The sequence below is a fragment of the Micropterus salmoides genome, unplaced genomic scaffold (assembly GCF_014851395.1).
Source record: "Micropterus salmoides isolate LMB-PRFRI ecotype aquatic unplaced genomic scaffold, ASM1485139v1 Ms_hic_scaffold_3970, whole genome shotgun sequence".
In the NCBI taxonomy this organism is placed as follows: domain Eukaryota; kingdom Metazoa; phylum Chordata; class Actinopteri; order Centrarchiformes; family Centrarchidae; genus Micropterus; species Micropterus salmoides.
This window is the reverse complement of record NW_024043340.1, coordinates 1-20,186: the sequence shown is the minus strand read 5'-3', so window position 1 is coordinate 20,186 and position 20,186 is coordinate 1. Positions and strand designations below refer to the sequence as shown.

The window sequence follows — 20,186 nt, the reverse complement described above, 5'->3', positions numbered from 1 at the left end:
CAGTGTGGTCTTGATGTCACAGAGGCCTCGGTGTACTCAGGAGTTTGTACAGAGATCTTCAAAAGAGAGAGTGTGATCTTCCAGAAAACAGTCTACTGCTTTGTTCATCTGAGCGTTCAGGAGTTTCTGGCTGCAGTCTACATGTTCCACTGTTACACCAGCAGCAACACTGAGGTACTGGAGGACTTCCTGGGGAAGACTGGGAGAGTGAAGACAGTGATTCATCCCAGCTTAATGATTCATTCATTGATGATGACGACGAAGACGACAAAGACGACGAAGACGACGACGAAGACAAGATGAAGAAAATGATGACGACACGGACAATGACCATGACTCATCATTGGCTGGCTTCTTGAGTAAAGCCATGGATGTATCCTTAGAGAGTAAAAATGGCCACCTGGACCTGTTTGTTCGCTTCCTTCATGGCCTCTCTCTGGAGTCCAACCAGAGACTCTTAGGAGGCCTGCTGGGTCGGACAGACAACAGTCCAGAAATGATCCACAGAGTCATTAAAACCTGAAGAAAAAGAACATGTACGATATCTCTCCTGACAGAAGCATCAACATCTTCCACTGTCTGACGGAGATGAACGACCACTCAGTACATCAGGAGATCCAAGAGTTCCTGTCAGAGAACAGATCAGAGAAGAAACTCTCTGAGATCCACTGCTCAGCTCTGGCCTACATGCTGCAGATGTCAGAGGAGGTTCTGGATGTGTTGGACCTGCAGAAGTACAACACATCAGAGGAGGGACGACAGAGACTGATTCCAGCTGTGAGGAACTGCAGAAAGGCTCGGTTAGTACTCAGTACCATATACTGAGTTGAAGTATACAATTCTGTGCAAACGTTTTAGGTGTGGAAAAATGCTGTAAAGTAATAATGCTTTTTAAAAATAGGCATTTTTAGATTGAAAAAGACACAAGATGAGTGAACAGAAGAAGCTTAAAGGTAAACTACAATTGTTTTTTTTTTACAACTTAAAAAAAAACAATAGCCAGGAGGCAAATCTCGCAATTTACTAATTGTTAGTTTACGTTTGGCCATGAACTTTGGGTAGAAAGAATGAAGATACAAGCGGACTAAACGAGTTCCATCGACAGGGTGTGGGCATCTTTTGCATCAAGAGAATTTGCTTGAGGTCATTTGGGCATCTGATAAAGACCCATAGCACACTTGATGGCCTGGGAGGCTAGTGCTAAGGAGATGGCTAGAAAGATGGACATGGAAATATATGTGTAGATTGCAGTTTTAGATTACTAGTTTCATTTACGCCACTGGCAATTACTTATCTCGGTTATTATTCTCACCAAAGTAATTGCACAGATCTCATTATGCAGCGAGATTGCAAAAACAGGAATTACATGCCAAGAAACATGAGCAGTCAGGTGATAATCAGATAATATGCAGCTAACTTAGCTGTTTTAACAGTCTTGTGAACTATGACATGAATAATCAGCATGTACCTGGCTGGCTCAGGCAACCTTTTAATGAATCTAACAATTGCATATATGAGAGGGATATACTGAAGCAAAAGTCTGCCTGCAAACTGATTGAAGTTTCTATTTTTGTCTGTTGCTTAGAAATTATCCCTGGTAACAAGAGATGGCACAGTGTGGTGATTCAATAGTCTTTGGTCTTATGGGGTGGTGATGGGGCAGTGGATAAGACACATGCCTTTGGTGTGAGAGACTTGGGTTGGAGTCCACTGTGAGAGACTCAATGTGTCCCTGAGCAAAACACTTAACCCCTAGTTGCTCCTGAGGCGTGCAACCTCTGACATACTTAGCAACTTTGGATAAAAGCATCAGCTAAATTAATAAATGTAAATGGTCTGTCTCCAATAAATGGACATTTAAATCTTACTACATGTCAGAAAGACCAATCAGTAGGTGCAGATGAATTAGTAAGCAGGCTCTGTTTACAAGAATATTATGCAATTAACTTTCTTAAATCTGCCTCTGTTCTGTTTTGAAAATAACTGATGTTTACATGATATCTGTATTCATAGACTTTCTGGCTGTGAACTCTCATCCATGCATTGTAACATTGTGGCTTCGGCTTTAAAGTCCAACCCCTCCCACTTAAGAGAGCTTGACCTGAGCAACAATTATCTGGGGAATTCAGGAGTGAAGCTGCTGTCTGACGGACTGGAGAGTCCACACTGTAGACTGGAGACTCTGAGGTTTGTTCACTTTGTGTTTCACTTTAGATTGTATCTTTTGTGTTTTTATGTGAGCAGCATGTTTTTTCTAAAAATGTCTGATGTGATATTTATCTTGTCATTACAGACTTTGTAACTGTGAAATAACAGGGTGCGGCTCTGCTTTTCTGGCCTCAGCTCTAAAGTCCAACCCCTCCCATTTGAGAAAGCTGGACCTGAGTGACAACAAGCTGCAGGATTCAGGAGTGAAGCAGCAGTGTGATTTTATAGAGAGTCCACAATGTAGACTGGAGACTCTGAGGTACAAAATTCATATTTCATTTGAATGTTAGTAGTGATTTTTCAAAATCCATCTCTCTGCTAGGGCTGCCTCTGACTAGGGACTTCCCAATCAACAAGTAGTCATTAGATCATGCCACCAGGTGATTTTAATTTAAATATTTAAATCTATATTTGTCAGGCTTCAGAAATTGGTTTGAGTCCCAGCCTGAGAAAGAATATTATCAGGAACACTGTAACACTGTGCCACATTACAGAGAAATAAAAAATACACAACAACGAGCCTTTAATATATACATTTTACATGTATCAGGAACTAAGCCTGTTAAACGCAAGCCATAATGATTCTGAAAAATACAGCAAGGAGACTGAACATGTGGTTATTACAACACAGTATGACATCACACAAGTCCTGTTGTCCAAAACACAGGAATAAATAACTTCCAGCTTCACAGAAACAAATACTTTCTGCCTCATTACACACTGGATGATGTTTACATTATACAGGGGTCTATTATTACTAAATGTTTTGAGAGACTGTTCTTAAAACACATAATAGCTAACCTTCCCACCAGTATGCATACAGACCATATAGGTCCACAGAAGATGGTATGCTACAGCCCTCCACACATTACTGACACACTCTCATAAGGGACATGTGTGAGAATGATTTTTATTGACTTCAGTCCTGCATTTAACACTCCCCAGTAGGCTGGTATCCAAACACCTTGACCTGGGTCTCAGTAGTTTGCTGTTTGCCAACAGACATTTACACTTGGCTCTCACCTCTACTCCAGTTTGTCCCTCAGTACTGGAGCACCCTGTGTGTAGAGTCCTCTGCTCTACACCCTTTACACATTTGACAGCATTCCCACACACCATTCAAACACCATCATAACATTTGCAGATGATTTGACTGTAGTGGGCCTGATCACAAACAGTGATGCAACAGTTTACAGAGGTGAAGTCTGCAAACTGACGGGATGGTGCACGGACAATAACCCACCTCTGAATTAAAACACAAAATACAAAAGAAATCATCGACTTCCAGTGAGACAAGTATGACCTCCCTCCACTGACTATCAAAGGGGAAGAAGTAGAGAGGTTCTCCTGCTTTAAGTTCTTTGGGACCTACATTTCAGAGGACCTCAAATGCCCAATCAACAGCAATGAACTGATTTTAAAAAAAGGCTCAACAACGGCAAATCTCGTTGTACTGTTGATGTAATGACAATAACATTTTCTGATTCTGATTTATCCAGACTGAGGCGCTGTCATTTGTCAGAGATCAGCTGTGCTTCTCTGGCTTCAGCTTTGAAATCCAACCCCTCTCATCTGAGAGAGCTGGACCTGAGTAAAAATAAGCTGGAGGATTCAGGAGTGAAGATGCTGTGTGATTTTCTGGAGAGTCCACACTGTAGACTGGAGACTCTGAGGTCAGTTCTCTTTAAATAACAGAGGCTTAAAATTATTTCTCACACACAGATGACAATATACATCTTTTTTTGTAATATGTATCCTGTGCAGGCTTCAAAGGTGTGAGCTATCAGAGATTGGCTGTGCTTCTCTGGCCTCAGCTCTGAAGTCCAACCCCTCCCATCTGAGAGAGCTGAAGTTGAGTAACAACAACCTGCAGGATTCAGGAGTGAAGCTGCTGTCTGCTGGACTGGAGAGTGTACACCATAGACTGGAGACTCTGAGGTTTGTGGCGAATTGAAGTCAGTCCATGCTGATGAGCCCATTTGTTGTCTGTTTTTTTGTTATTGCAAAGTAATTATTCAGTGCAGTTTCTAGCGATGTGTATGTCTGTCTGACTGCCCACCACTTCCAGAATTAAATATCTCAGCAGCTGTTGGATGGATTGTTTTAAAATGTGTTTCAGACCTTTATGTTCCCCTCAGGATAAAGTTTTCATCTAGCTCCATCATCTGGTCAACATTAGGGATCGCCTGATATAGTTTTTTTCAGGACCTATCCGATTATTAGTAACCAGTTAGAGCAATGACTGATATGTGCAACCAATATACATTTGCTTTAAAAATTTTAATCTTGGTGTCAAAATTTAGAATAACACAAACGCCAACACAAAACCTTTTTTAAAATAACAGGATTAAAGTTAATTGTTGTGTTTAATCTTTATAAATAGTAAATTAGAGATTCATCCCAGAGATAGACTTGTTAACTATGAGTGATAAATTATCATAAACTGTGTTTTTACCTGCTGTGATTTATATTGTATTTATTTTATATTGTTAGGATTTTATTGATACATTTTGATACTATTTATTGGTTCTGTTCTTTAGATGTACTCTTATTGGTTTTTCATGACTAAATAATTGCCTTTGTTATTTAAAAAAAGAATAAATTCAGAACAGTAATCAAATTTAATATTTTATTATAACTAACTGTTTTCAGAGCAGCAACCAAAAATAAAGTTTACCGCAGCAAAGTCACTTTATTGAATCAGGATCTCAATGGAAACAAATGGAACATGTTAAATAAACTATATTCCTGTCATCAAAATACTGAGTGAAGTTTAAAAAGAAGACAGCAGTCCGGGACAGTCCTCCTCCTCCTCCTCCCTCTGCCGCTGTAGAAAGGAGCTGGTTTTTCTCAACAAGCACTGAGTTTACAAGGATTTGCTAAATCTTAAGGTACATAGCATCTCAGCTAAACAGGCTACAGACCGAGAGGTTGTTGTAGTTTGTTTATGACAAACTAGCTATTAGCCGAGCTAGCGCATGTGCTTGTGTTAAACCAAAACACAGCTGCTTGTTGTACTGATACAGTATCAGCCTTTTACTGGTACTGCTGTTTTTGCTGCACTTACTTACAGTAAGGGCCGTAGTTATGGTCAACTTGTGTAAGCTACACTGATCTGCCTCCGCTCATTTCGCTCCACTCGGTGTGAGCATGCGGAGCTCTGTTGAGAGAGGAGGGGAGACGCTGCAGCGTGGTGGCTGGCTCGTTCTATTGGCTACTTCCGCACTATATTCAGTGTTTTTAGGCTATTACTGGTGACTTGTAACCAATCAGCTAGTACTGTGGGTGGGACATTGTACTCACCACTCTGTGGGCTCGAGCAGGCCGAGAGAGGCGGCGGCATCACAGCCAAAGCAATTTTTTATTAATGAATTATATCGGCTATCTGTTTTTAAAATGACTGATGCAGATTATTGGAGTAATGCTGAATATCTGTGACCCCTAGTCAACATGAAAATGAGACCACCACTTTGGTTTATGACCAAATACCTGCAGAACTGAAGACATTCCAGTCAGCCTCAGCTGTACTCTGTGTTTAGATTTAGATGGCAGATTCATTTTCACTGTCTTCATAAAAGATAACTGCTGTATTTGTGTTTCCACAGGGTGGATGGCAGAGAAAACAAGGCCACACCTGACAGACATGAAGGACGTGAGTAAAAGCCCACAGGATCATCTTAAAGAAACATAAGCTGTTTAAAGCCAACTGGAAAATTGACCTCTGCATGTTTCATGGCTCTGGTTAATGCCAGTAACCACAGATCTTTGGCTTTGTTCTGCTCTGCATGTTGGGAAACATGATGTCCCTGTTATTCTTGTGTACATTTGATTGTATGGACTCAGGCTTAACTTGGTATCTTTGGACTTTTAAACATGACTGTGCTTGGTCGTCTACATGTTGGCCCTGGGAGAAAGACAGGGACACAACATGGGGTAACGACCTGCTCCAAAGGGCCCTGGCCAGCCTTGAACTGGTTACAGTGGTTACAGGTTTTTGAATGTTGGGTCACCAGGACGTCCAAAAGTGAGTTTGACGTCTGCTTCTGCTTCTCTCCATCCGATGTCTCTGATCACCACCAGATCCGTCTGAGGACGCCAGAGAGGATCAGCTGTGTCCTGATGATCCAGAGAGGTTGAAGCAGCAGCAGCTTCTGTGTGGAGAGGCTCTGAATACAAAGGTCACTTTTTCACTTGAACATTTTTATTTGTCTGGGGTTCCTTAGTTTTAGCGCCTCCAGAGTTTAATATTTCTTACCCTCTAAACTCCTCTCGCTCTCCTATCAGAAACTCCCTAAATTAATTTCCACCTCCTCGTCTATCAAACCTCCAGCTGCTGTCCCACAGAGCTCTGCAGGCTTCACTTGTGCAGGATCGTCCCCTGAATAATAATGATAACTGCTATAATAGTAACAACAACAGATAATCAAGTGACGTCTCTGACCGTTTCACTCAGTCAGAGCTTCACTGTGCTCAGATAACATCAGGCAAGCATCTCCCAGTTCTGTGTAGTACAGCACAGGTCTGCTGGATCTGTTAGAGCTGAAACACAGTACCCATCAGGCACTGCTCTACTCTCTAGTTTTAAATCACAAGTGATTGCTGAATCATAACCAGTCATGTGACCATTAACCACAAAGTGCCAAACATTTCTTTTTTTTATGATGTAATGTTTTAATTGGCTTTTAGTTCTGTATGATGCAGAGTTCCTGTCACCTGAACATAACTCTGAGAGTTGGGCGTCCAGTTTCTGCTCCCATCTCAACGTGTTCTGTAACTAATTTTGTACTGTTTTTCAATTTTAGGAGAAGTTAAGTTTCACACCTGACCTGCTGACTGACTCTGGAAAGACTTCATACAGGTAACCAAATAATAAAATGCAGAATTCTCCTTTCAGCACTTACATTAGAGTTTAGCTGATACAGCCCCAGTATACTTTATCAGAACTGCTGGTCTGATGGTCGAACAGCTTCAGAAACCCCTGGAGGCTCTGTAGGACAATCTCTTTGACGTTCTGAAAGCTTTAGAAGAGCTTTCACCATAGTAGTTTTTAGTGCCAGGACTAAACTTATAAAAGGTGGTGGGGATAGGGTCAGGTGAGCAGGTGGATGGTTTTAGTTAGATTACTTTGTTCCTGAGCATTTCTTTATCAACAGCATCAATATCATTCATTGCAGTCTAAGAGGGAAAGCGTCCAGAGACACGGGCTCACACATTCTGAATAAAATGGTTTAGATCCAATCTGATTTTTATTATTTTATCGAAAATAAAATTTCAAATTCTTCACATTTTGATGGTGATAAAAATTGTGGCTTTTTGGAGCTTGGTTAATTAGGCTGTCAGTAATTGAGAAAAAACATCCTGGCATTATTAGAATCAGCCTTGAGAAATGAGCTTGTTTTACATTTCTAATTGCATTGTTGAAGATAGTGAGGCAATTCTTTAAAAATGTGAGCTTGTCTAAATGTTTTCTTTAAATAATTATCCCCAGTACCCCATGCTGGTTTCTGTTTAGATTGAATCTTTTCATGTTTGTCTGTTGCTATAGCTTCACGGATAGTCCTAACTTAAAATTGTTGACTAAATCATCGCTATTAATGTGATTTATGACATTTTCATCAACTTCAGAGTTAATGTTTCCTAACAACCTGCTCAGAAACAGAGCAAGATTATAATAATTCAGAGGGGGGAAAGTAGTGTATTTAAATTTGCAATAAGTGTAATAGAACCAATATATGACCGTGGTTGTGAGTCGGCCCATTAACATGTTGAATAAAATCCATGGAGCTCAACACATTTAGCAACTGAGCAGCTTTAGAGTTGACTGCATTATCAAACTGTACATTAAAACCACTTTGGCACTCAAGTCGTCTAAAAAGATAGGACACAAGCAGCCCCTCGCCAGGGACGGATATGTCTTCTGCAATGACATTCCCCTCTCTGTCCTGCAGGTTCAGGTGTCCTGGTCCAGGTGTGTTCCAGTGTACTTTGACTGGACTGATGTTTGGTATGACTCAGGAGGCGGAGCTGCTGTACCGGACTGTCCAATGGGATGAGAGCCTCCTCCAATCAGCTGGCAAGACGGCGGCAGGGCTGCTGTTCAGTATCAAGTGTCCTGAGGATGCTGTCTGTCAGCTCCACCTGCCGCACTGTGAAACAAAGGACGGTGAGGACTTTATTGTGATTAGTGAGGGGAGAGTTTGTCCTTAAGGAAATAGGACCGTTATTTAATATCTTGTATGCTCAATGTTTTCCCTGATGGTGAAACTAGAGGAAAGGCAGAACGATCCTCTGGAACCAGGAATGACCACAGAACATTTCAGGGCATGTTGGACAGTTGTGCACAATGTTATTCTGACTGTACAGAGCTGAAAAAATTACTTGATTACTCCACCAACAGAAAATTAATTTGCAACAATTATGATGATTGATTAACGATGAGATACTTTCATATAAGCAATGAAGCTCAAAGTGTTTAAAAATAAAATAGATGCTCAGAGTTCTTCACATGACAATAGATCCTGGCAGCTGAATGGTTTCAGCTCCACATCTCTGTACTCGTTTCCTGTCTGACTCTTCAAAAAAGGTGAAAATACCCCTAAAATCTATTAAAAAAAATCTGTAAAGTTACTTTTGAAGCTGAGCAAATTATTGGTGCAAGAGGAAAGTTTACAAGCTTACCAAACTCAGGATTTATCATCTGATTCTATTTTTCTTTTGTTGCATGCTACCCATTTGTCTTTAAATTGCCCCAGCAGCCCCCCAGGCACAACAATTTATCCCCTCTAGGCAGGAGCACACTGACAGTTGTGTTTAATAAATTGCTCAACCTGGGAAACAGTTTTACTCTTTAATGACCAGACTTCCTGGAAATATAGTAAGATTAGGACTAACATGGTGCTGAGGTTGTTATCAGTAAACCAGAAGTTTACCAGCTCTGTGTTTTCACAGCTCTGCTGCCTGACGGTCTGCTGTCTGTCGTCCACATCACTGATGATGGAATGAGCATCCTCGAGCCGCTGGAGATTACAGACACTCATGTGGTTGTCAAAGTCCCTCACCTCTCTCTATTTGGCCTGGTCTGGACTTATGTTAAGAGGTTGTGGAGCAAACCAGTTTGCGGCCAAGTTCTGCTGTTCCTCGGACCACCGAACCCAAGAACACAGAGGCAGATCCTAAATGTGCTTCTGCTGCCGAACAACATCCATCTGGAGGAGGTAAAGCTTCATGTTACAGCTTTCAGACCAAATTTCTCTGATGTGGCTTAAAGCAAAAGTTCACAGTTTTGTCTTAAAACAACAGAAGGTGTCAATATGAACACTGAACAGCCTTTTCTTCCTGTAACTATTCCTCCTTTTCATACTGGACTAATGTCTTTTTTACATTTAGCCGACGTTTTTATCCAAAGAGACTTACAATTGCTATGTCAGAGGTCACACGCCTCTGGAGCAACTAGGGGTTAAGTGTCTTGCTCAGGGATACCTTGGTGTCAGTAGTTGCCGTGGGATGCCTTTGGTGCCTTGGTGAGACCCGGGTCTCTCACACTAAAGGCATGTGCTGTACCATCGCCAGTACTCTCAATGTATGTGATACAAAATCCACAGTCCTCATTCCAAAGCTTTTTGTTTAGTTAATATAAAACTTCACCTAAATCTTTTAATCCACATTTAGGAGGATTGGTACAACAGAATATCACCACTGTGGGACAGGCACAATCAGGGCTCAGACTGTCCGCTATAGGCTGAGAGAGGCTGGACTGAGGGCTTGTAGGGTTGTTGTAGGGCAGGTCCATTACAGACATCACTGGCAACCGATGGGCACAAACCCACCTTCGCTGGACCAGACAGGACCGTCCTTTTCCAAGCTTTGTCCCCCAATCATAGATCTTCTGCTTAAGATGCATGAGATTTGAAGCTGCTTTGGAAGCAGTGTTCATTAAACTGGTGTTATTCGCAGCAGGAGCTTTTGATGCACATACTGTTGGATAGTATTGCCCCTCAAATGACTTGATATGCTCCTCCAACTTTTTTGTTTTCAGATCAGTACACTGTAAACAATGACTGTTTTATCTTACATTGGCCCCCTGATGTTAGCGCCCTTCTGAATCCTCTGCTTCACCTGGTTAGTTAAGGATGTGAGACTGACTGTTTTGGGTCACCAGCAACCGAGAAGGAGGAATCATGTCGTACTGGATTCCAGTGGAACAGAGTTTTTGTCTTGCAGCATCAAACTCTTTGTTTTTTGTGTACACCGATTCCCAGGTCCTTGTAGAATCTTACCGGACAGTTCTTGTTGAGAATCTGTCCTTATGTCCTGGCAGTTCTGGTCACAGACATTTTATTCCTGTAATTTAGGAATTGCTATCCTCTCCTGAAAATATTTGCATCTCTGCCCGGTCAACTTGCTTGAAACAATCAAACACACAGTATCTCACAAAAGTGAGTACATTTTAGTAAATATTTGTATGTATCTTTTGTGACAACACTGAAGAAATTACTCTTTGCTCTCTACTTTACACTGTTATACAAGCTGCACGCTCACTACTTTACACTGTTATACAAGCTGTACGCTCACTACTTTACACTGTTATACAAGCTGCACGCTCACTACTTTACACTGTTATACAAGCTGTGCGCTCACTACTTTACACTGTTATACAAGCTGTACGCTCACTACTTTACACTGTTATACAAGCTGTACGCTCACTACTTTACACTGTTATACAAGCTGCACGCTCACTACTTTACACTGTTATACAAGCTGTACGTTCACTACTTTACACTGTTATACAAGCTGTACGCTCACTGCTTTACACTGTTATACAAGCTGTACGCTCACTACTTTACACTGTTATACAAGCTCACTACTTTACACTGTTATACAAGCTGCACACTCACTACTTTACACTGTTATACAAGCTGTACGCTCACTACTTTACACTGTTATACAAGCTGTACGCTCACTACTTTACACTGTTATACAAGCTGCACGCTCACTACTTTACACTGTTATACAAGCTCACTACTTTACACTGTTATACAAGCTCACTACTTTACACTGTTATACAAGCTGCACGCTCACTACTTTACACTGTTATACAAGCTCACTACTTTACACTGTTATACAAGCTGTACGCTCACTACTTTACACTGTTATATAAGCTCACTACTTTACACTGTTATACAAGCTGCACGCTCACTACTTTACACTGTTATACAAGCTCACTACTTTACACTGTTATACAAGCTCACTACTTTACACTGTTATACAAGCTGCACGCTCACTACTTTACACTGTTATACAAGCTCACTACTTTACACTGTTATACAAGCTCACTACTTTACACTGTTATACAAGCTGCACGCTCACTACTTTACACTGTTATACAAGCTCACTACTTTACACTGTTATACAAGCTCACTACTTTACACTGTTATACAAGCTGCACGCTCACTACTTTACACTGTTATACAAGCTCACTACTTTACACTGTTATACAAGCTGTACGCTCACTACTTTACACTGTTATATAAGCTCACTACTTTACACTGTTATACAAGCTGCACGCTCACTACTTTACACTGTTATACAAGCTCACTACTTTACACTGTTATACAAGCTGCACGCTCACTACTTTACACTGTTATACAATCTGCACGCTCACTACTTTACACTGTTATACAAGCTGCACGCTCACTACTTTACACTGTTATACAATCTGTACGCTCACTACTTTACACTGTTATACAATCTGTACGCTCACTACTTTACACTGTTATACAAGCTGCACGCTCACTACTTTACACTGTTATACAAGCTGCACGCTCACTACTTTACACTGTTATACAAGCTGAACGCTCACTACTTTACACTGTTATACAAGCTGTACACTCACTACTTTACACTGTTATACAATCTGTACGCTCACTACTTTACACTGTTATACAAGCTGCACGCTCACTACTTTACACTGTTATACAAGCTGCACGCTCACTACTTTACACTGTTATACAAGCTGCACGCTCACTACTTTACACTGTTATACAAGCTGCACGCTCACTACTTTACACTGTTATACAAGCTGTACGCTCACTACTTTACACTGTTATACAAGCTCACTACTTTACACTGTTATACAAGCTGCACGCTCACTACTTTACACTGTTATACAAGCTCACTACTTTACACTGTTATACAAGCTGCACGCTCACTACTTTACACTGTTATATAAGCTCACTACTTTACACTGTTATACAAGCTGCACGCTCACTACTTTACACTGTTATACAAGCTCACTACTTTACACTGTTATACAAGCTCACTACTTTACACTGTTATACAAGCTCACTACTTTACACTGTTATACAAGCTGCACGCTCACTACTTTACACTGTTATACAAGCTGCACGCTCACTACTTTACACTGTTATACAAGCTGAACGCTCACTACTTTACACTGTTATACAAGCTGAACGCTCACTACTTTACACTGTTATACAAGCTGTACGCTCACTACTTTACACTGTTATACAATCTGTACGCTCACTACTTTACACTGTTATACAAGCTGCACGCTCACTACTTTACACTGTTATACAAGCTGCACGCTCACTACTTTACACTGTTATACAAGCTGCACGCTCACTACTTTACACTGTTATACAAGCTGTACGCTCACTACTTTACACTGTTATACAAGCTGCACGCTCACTACTTTACACTGTTATACAAGCTGTACGCTCACTACTTTACACTGTTATACAAGCTCACTACTTTACACTGTTATACAAGTGTCATTTCTTCAGGGTTGTCACATAAGAAGATTTAATCACATTTACAAAAATGTGAGGGGTGTAGTCATTTTTGTGAGATACTGTATTTTCTCACGTTGCTAAGAAAATGTCTTTCAGTTTGGAAAAACAACTCGGATCAAATTTGTGACAGCAGCTGATATCATTTCTAAGCCGTCGTACAACTCTTCCCAATCAGTGGGCTCACTTCCTCTTTTTCTCTGCCACGATCTCTTGCTTGCTAGCATTAGCTTCACTGTCTTCACTGTCCATCTACTGCAGCTGAACAGGGAAACATAAAGAGGGAATTTTATACTAACATTGGAAGATTTTTCTTTATACAAAAACAAGGATTGAAGATGAACCCTCTAATTTAAATGTTAACATGTTCTGTTGTCTCTTCAGGTCAGCAAACAACAGCAGCCCTGTAAGAACATAAAGACTGCTTCTAAATGCAAACTCATCAAAGATGAAAGTTACACTCTTCTCTGTCCTCAGGCCATCAAAATTCAGCCTACGGTAAGTATGAAAATCTTTTCTAATACGATTCATCGAACTGCTGTTGGTTACCTTTGGTTTACTTTGGATGCTATGGAAGTTCTGACACTTTGGTTTTCAGAGAGCAGATTTTGACCTGGAATTTGGACCAAATTACCATCCAACATTTGAGATCCGCCTGCCGACAAACACAGAAGAAGCGACTTTAACAGTCCGAGACCAGAGACAGACAGAGGTCTGGAAGCGTGAAGTTGATCTAACAGGTGAAGTCTTTATCCATTTTCAGCATCACTCCACCTGATAGTACAGCAGGATAGATAACATTTACTGATTGATCCATGGTGCCTTTATTCTTACTCTGCCTCAGATCGTTCTTCAGTCTGTCCACTTTTTAAACCAGTTTTGGAGGATAGTATTGGCCATGGAGCTCCAGGACCAGTTCGTATAAAACACTGTAGCTACAGTGTGTTGGTGTCTCTGGTAGTGAATTATTGGATGAATCTGCAGCTTCCCAGCTTTACAGAGCTCCTTGTTTTTACTGTCAACTTGTTTATGCCGAATCAGCTGGATTTTGGTGTTTGGACAGTCGTTGACTTTATTTAGAAAACCAACCTGAGTGGGGACATATATGTACAGGATGGTTGCTATGGACACTTTGTGTCTAGGTGTTTGAATATTCTAAACAGAAACAATTAACTTTCACTGCATCAACAATAAAATCTATCAAAGTAACTACTGTTGTATTTCTACACTGATAAACATATTCAACGAAATGCAAATACTTATTTCTTCAATATCTGAATCTCTCACACACCCAGTTAGCCCAAACAACTCCATAAATGAGCTTTTCTTCCTTGATGGCAGCTTGAACAGCACTTTCTTGTTGTCACCTGACTGAAAAGCACTTGGCTCTGGATAGAGACCTCACCTCACGGTTCATCCAGGCCACATCAGCAAAGTTGCTAATGTATGATGTCACTTTTTTAATAAGCGGTTGATGATGGATGGTCATTAGCCTTATGTCCAAGCTGAGTTAGCTTAGTTAGCTTAGCCCCGGTTCTCCCACACTTCCTTTTCCGGTTTCGGCCGCTGCATCCGCACATGGATTATTTTTTCTGAAAGGAGACCACAGGAAGTGATTTACAGAGCAGAAATTTTATTTCAATTGAACTTTAAAATGGGATTTCCAAAAGATCTGTGTTTAAAGATGATGGTGATTAAACAAAAGTATTTTTCCTGTTTATCTTCAAGATTCAAGAAGAGAAACTCCACAGAGCAGGGTCCCGGGAGAGGACAGGGTCCCAGCAGAGGAGAGGGTCCCGGCAGAGGAGAGGGTCCCAGCAGAGGACAGGGTCCCAGCAGGGGACAGGGTCCCAGGAGAAGAGAGGGTCCCAGCAGGGGACAGGGTCCCGGCAGGGGACAGGGTCCCGGCAGGGGACAGAGTCTCAGCAGGGGACAGGATCCCAGCAGAAGAGAGGGTGCCAGCAGAGGACAGGGTCCCAACAGGGGACAGGGTCCCAGCAGAAGAGAGGGTCCCAGCAGGGGACAGGATCCCAGCAGAAGAGAGGGTCCCGGCAGGGGACAGGATCCCGGCAGGGGACAGGATCCCGGCAGGGGACAGGGTCCCAGCAGAGAAGAGACTGCTCTTAGTTCGGACAGAGTTTCTGAACAGAGTCTCTGAACCTGTTCTGAACCAGCTTCTGGATAAACTCCTTGAGCATCATGTTATAAACGATGAAGAAATCCAGTCAGTCAGAACAAAAGTCAGAGCAGAAAAAGCCCGAGACGTGATCGACACAGCTCGAAGAAAGGGACCTGAAGCCAGTTCAGTCCTGATCGCTGCTCTCTGTCAGGTGGATCTATGCCTTTCCAGAGTGCTGAACTTCAGATGAAGCGAAAGAAAGAATCTGTGATGATGAACCAGCTGTTTTACAGTCTCAGGTTATTTATTGTAATCTTTGAATCTGGAGTTGTGCTGTGTTTTCAATAAGTGACTGTGAAAGCATCACATGTGATGGAGCTAAACTTGGACTACACTGGATCATCTCCTCAAACATGAACTACAAGACACAGATGCTGATTCTGTTTTTAACAAATGTCACAAAACAGAATCATTTTTTGACAAATGTGTGAAAGAAAATAATGTGTTACAACTTTGGAGATCACTGCTACTTTTTAGTGATATGTCTCAATGGGATTTGATTCCACGTAGTATCTTTATGGTTTCACATAGTAGCAATTGTAAGTCTCTCTGGATAAATGTAAAATGTGATGTTGTATATTTACAACAAAAAACAAAGTCAGGAAAGGGCCAATTGAATCAGAAGGTTATTAAGAATTAAAACTCAGCATCTTTCCACTGAGTTTAAAACCACGACCTGAAGGGGACCCGTGTTCAGCTGAGAGCTGACAGAAACATCTGCAGATGACTTTATTCTGGAGGAGAGGACAGGACAAAAGCACTGGAATAATTTGTTTGTAGGAAGATAAGCTTTCCTGTATTTTATATATGGTAATTATTTCCCAGCAGGATTTTTGTCTGATAGACAAGCGAAACTAATGGAATTCAGTTAATATGAACACTGATCTAGTTTAAAGTCTGTACCTGAACAGGCCTCCTTTAAACAGGCGTCTGGTTTGTTTTATTGTGAAAGCAGTGAGCGGAAGTCACGTGGTTAGTGTTGCCTGACTTGATGGTGTTTCTGAGAGGAAACTTGCTGCAGACAGACCTTTTTATCTTCAGTCTGTGAGACACACGGAGGTTTCTGAGTGTCTCTGCAGCTGCGGTCAGAACTCCGCCTGAAATCCTGCAGATTTAACCACAGCGGCTAACTGAGCTGCAGCCCGGTGGGACGTTCTGATTGGACAAAGACGTGAACAGATTACAGAAAATATAATATCTGAGAAACAATACGGCTGCTCTTTATTGCTGTGTGTATGGGCTGGTGTTGCTATCTTTGGGAGGACCAGATTCAAAGTATCGTAGTGAGCACGGAGTGTGGGTTTTAAGGTTCAGGTTAGATCCAGGTTTAGGATTTGGTGCTAGGGAACCTATAATGTCAATGAGTCATAACAAGTATACGTGTGTGTTTGTTGGGTTAGTTAAACATTTCAATATTTTTCAGGAAATTGTGTTGAATTTCAATAAAACGAGTTTATATAGTTACAATCCTGATTTTCATGAAATTAAACTCAAATTATTTCTGCAGTAGCTGTTCAATAGATTTACATTCACTAATTACTTCTGTATAGTAGTTTGGAAACAGTTGCTCCTTCCGGGTTTTTTTAACCCGGAGACGCTGACCTGCAGACACATCTCAGGGCCTGTTTTCTGCTTTAAAAAAGTTTGAATCTTTACTTTCACGGCGGGTCCAAACTTTTAATGTTATTCTGATTAAAGGAACCGACGTTCTGTTGTTCTTCTAGAGAAACACGTTTTCGGTGTGTCAGACAGGAGAACCGGTACAAGAAGACACAAACAACATTTTTGAAAAGCTTTGTTCCTCCAGAGGGAGTTCAGTTTGAACAGGAAGGACTGCTGGTACATCTCAGCTGACACCACAGGGGGGCGCCACAGAGTCAGAAGACAGGAGGAAGTGGACAAAAGAGGAAGCGCTCAGTCAGTCAGCTCAGAGAGCAGAAAGAAGAAAAGAGGTGAGTGTTCATCAACATTATTATCAGTTCACTGTCAGAACAACAGACAAACAACAGAAAGATAAAGAGTAACAGTTAATCCAGCATGAGCTGCTGGCTGACAGTCACCTGGATCAGCTTCACAGCCCGACTTTAGAGAGTGGAAGAAGAGTTTTCACTGATCATGAACCTTCCTCTGATGCTGTGCCTGCTTCCCTCAGACTGAGGAGGACAGCTGTCCGTCCATGAAGGGGGACGGGTCCACAGAAAGGCCTCCAGACGGACACAAAGTGGGTGACAGTTTCTAACCTGAAACATAGAAACAGCAGCATAAAGACATCTCCGCTCTACACCCACAGGTTTATCTGTTCCACCTGCACCAGTGTTCAGTGAAGTCCTGATACATGTGGGAATAAATGAGGACCGGGGCGGTTCAGCACCTTTTGGAGGGTAGAAGCCGGATCTCGGTGTGTTGGGGGTTTCAAAGCCTAAATATTAATTTATATAGATGTTTAATTTGTGCTTCACCTTCAGTGCTATTTAAGACGGCTGCCAGGTATAAAGGAATAGGTCCAATCAGTTTGGTTATGTGGGATGAAGTTCAGGAGTTTTTCCAACCACAGTGAAACTTCAGGGGCTTCATCACCAACCCGCCTTTGAAGAATACTCAACCTGGCAGCGTACCAACAAATTCTCAATATATCCTTATACTGGGCAGCCGGCTTTGCTGCGTCATCTAATACTACAACACAAAGACTTTGGCTTAATGCTGACTTGCGAGAGAGGAAATCATCAATTTTATTTATTATTCCAAAATTCTTCAATATTTGGGCATTCCCAAAAAGCATGAAAATATGTCTTCACCAAATTTTACAGCTTGGACAGATTGTATCACATTCAGCTTATGGATGGATCTTATAACCTGAGAATTATCTTAAACTTTATGACACAGCAACATATTCTTTTTGTATTTAAGAGAATTGTATCCCATTCAACTTTACTTATTCCCCCTATCTTCTCCCTCGTGTACAGAGACTTATTGGGCCCAGCTATTTGTAAAAGGAAGCCAATTTCAATCTTCCTTCTGTAGTTGGGAACAGACCGAACGTAACTCTTCACTCTCAAAGCGCGTTCTAAACCATACTGTCCTCAGCTCCCAGTTCCCGCCATCTCTTAAATCTGGTGTCCAAGCAAGAGGGAGGGAAGTGAGGGTTGTTTACCACAGGTGCAAGCAGGGATGGGGATCCTGTCCTATAATAATTCTTTTTAATTTATACCACGTACCTAAAATGTTTTCCAAGTTGTTTTGTCTCAGAGATGGTTCTCTTTAAATGGAAAGTCAGATGGTAGTATTTGCATTTCTCTTCAGTGTAACAGGTGAGCAGCACAATGATGGAGCTTTATTTCCTGGTATTCACACAAAAAGCAATCTAGTGTATGCGGTCCAATGCAGTGAGGAATGCACAGACCTGTATATTGGGGAGACTAAACAACCACGACACAAACACATGGCTCAACACAGAAGGGCCAACTCCTCAGGTCAAGACTCTGCAGTCTACTTACATCTGAAGGACAGAGGACACTCGTTTGAGGACCACCAGGTGCACATTTTAGACCTTTGGCCTCAGGTGAAGATACCAACGATGGTCGTTCAGTCTCGGCCTCAGGTGAAGATACCAACGATGGTCGTTCAGTCTTGGCCTCAGGTGAAGATACCAACGATGGTCGTTCAGTCTCGGCCTCAGGTGGCTCTAACGACCATGACGACTTCCAGTATCTTCAACAAGTAACTCTGACCTGGATGACTGAGATCCTTCACAGACATCAAGCAGATTAAAGTGCCAAAAATACGTTTTGTTATTAAAGAAACTATAAACAACATAACTATTAACAGAACATGGAATGTGATAATCAGTGGCATCAGTGTTGAGTGGAATGTATGGATGAGTGAGAAATCGATGAAGGTAACTGTCGGCAACTCAGGACAGCAAAAAACCCAAACCAGGAGATGTGGAGACTTGATGAATGTTAGACTATTAAGTTAATAATTTATAAGAAATAAGAAACAAGCTTTAATTTATTTTGTTTGGCTGTTGTTTCTTTGCTTAGTCTGGATTTGTGTGTTGCCAATTTGAATTTTAATGGCGCTAATAAATGGTGAGTATTTAGTGAGCAGTGATTTGTCCCAGGCTGTACCGGGAGGACATTACCACATTAGGCAACATCAGGGAGTACCGCCATGGTGCCTTTAGACACTTCATCTTTGGCAAGATGGAGCTTTGGGCCAGGGAAACCCACTTGTCATCCCCAGGTGTTGTGTTTGGAGGATCAGGGACAAGTTCGCTCATCCTCAAGGACACTACGCAGGTCTACACAGTAACCTGCCTCAGCATCATCAAGGCATCAAACAAATGTACGTAGTTTACATTTTATTTATTATTAGATTTCTATTCACTTTTATCATATTTCTCCCTCTTTATTTACATTTTAGGTATGTTTTCTAATTATAAGTTGTGATATAGTTCTATGGTATTTATGAAAAAATAAAAGTACATGGTCTTTTATTTTCATTATATATATTTGAACATGTTCATGCAAGTATGACAACAATTTCAAACTTTGCCATAACATTTCCTATACCACTTTTAGTTATTTATATTTACATAATAGGGGACAGCTGTAGCCTTACTTATCATTACTGTTCAAAACTGTAAACTTTAGGCTACTTACTGAAAATAATTTGTGCTGGTCACAGAAGTAAAATGAAGCTTGTACAAAATGAAAAAACCCTTGAGGTAGGTATGAACAGAATTTAATGTTAATACATTTCTGTTTGAAGAGTAAAAACTATGACTTTGTCAGTGAACTGAAGTTCTTTCCCTCGTGATCCTGCCCGACAAGTACCAGGACACATGCAAGGTGATCTCCTGTGGGGATCTTCCACATCAGATGCTGGTTGATAAACGGTCCTGTTGAAGACAGTGCCATCAAACATAGTTACAGACATATTGTATCATGTAATATTCAGTGAAATGTAATATGGTGCAAAATAGGCAACAA

The 20,186-nt window shown here is 41.2% G+C and overlaps 1 protein-coding gene across 1 annotated transcript; it reads left to right on the top strand.

The window, feature by feature from the left end:
• The first annotated feature begins 534 nt into the window (after nucleotides 1–534).
• LOC119885228 lies at nucleotides 535–16,566 on the top strand. Its single transcript, XM_038695375.1, has 13 exons — nucleotides 535–800; nucleotides 2,014–2,187; nucleotides 2,294–2,467; nucleotides 3,708–3,881; nucleotides 3,973–4,146; nucleotides 5,814–5,860; nucleotides 6,289–6,386; nucleotides 7,011–7,066; nucleotides 8,157–8,371; nucleotides 9,157–9,422; nucleotides 13,401–13,514; nucleotides 13,615–13,756; nucleotides 14,745–16,566. Exons 1-13 carry the CDS (start codon nucleotides 535–537, stop codon nucleotides 15,383–15,385), a joined length of 2,541 nt encoding a protein of 846 aa, XP_038551303.1. The 3' UTR covers nucleotides 15,386–16,566.
• The last annotated feature ends 3,620 nt before the right edge of the window (nucleotides 16,567–20,186 follow it).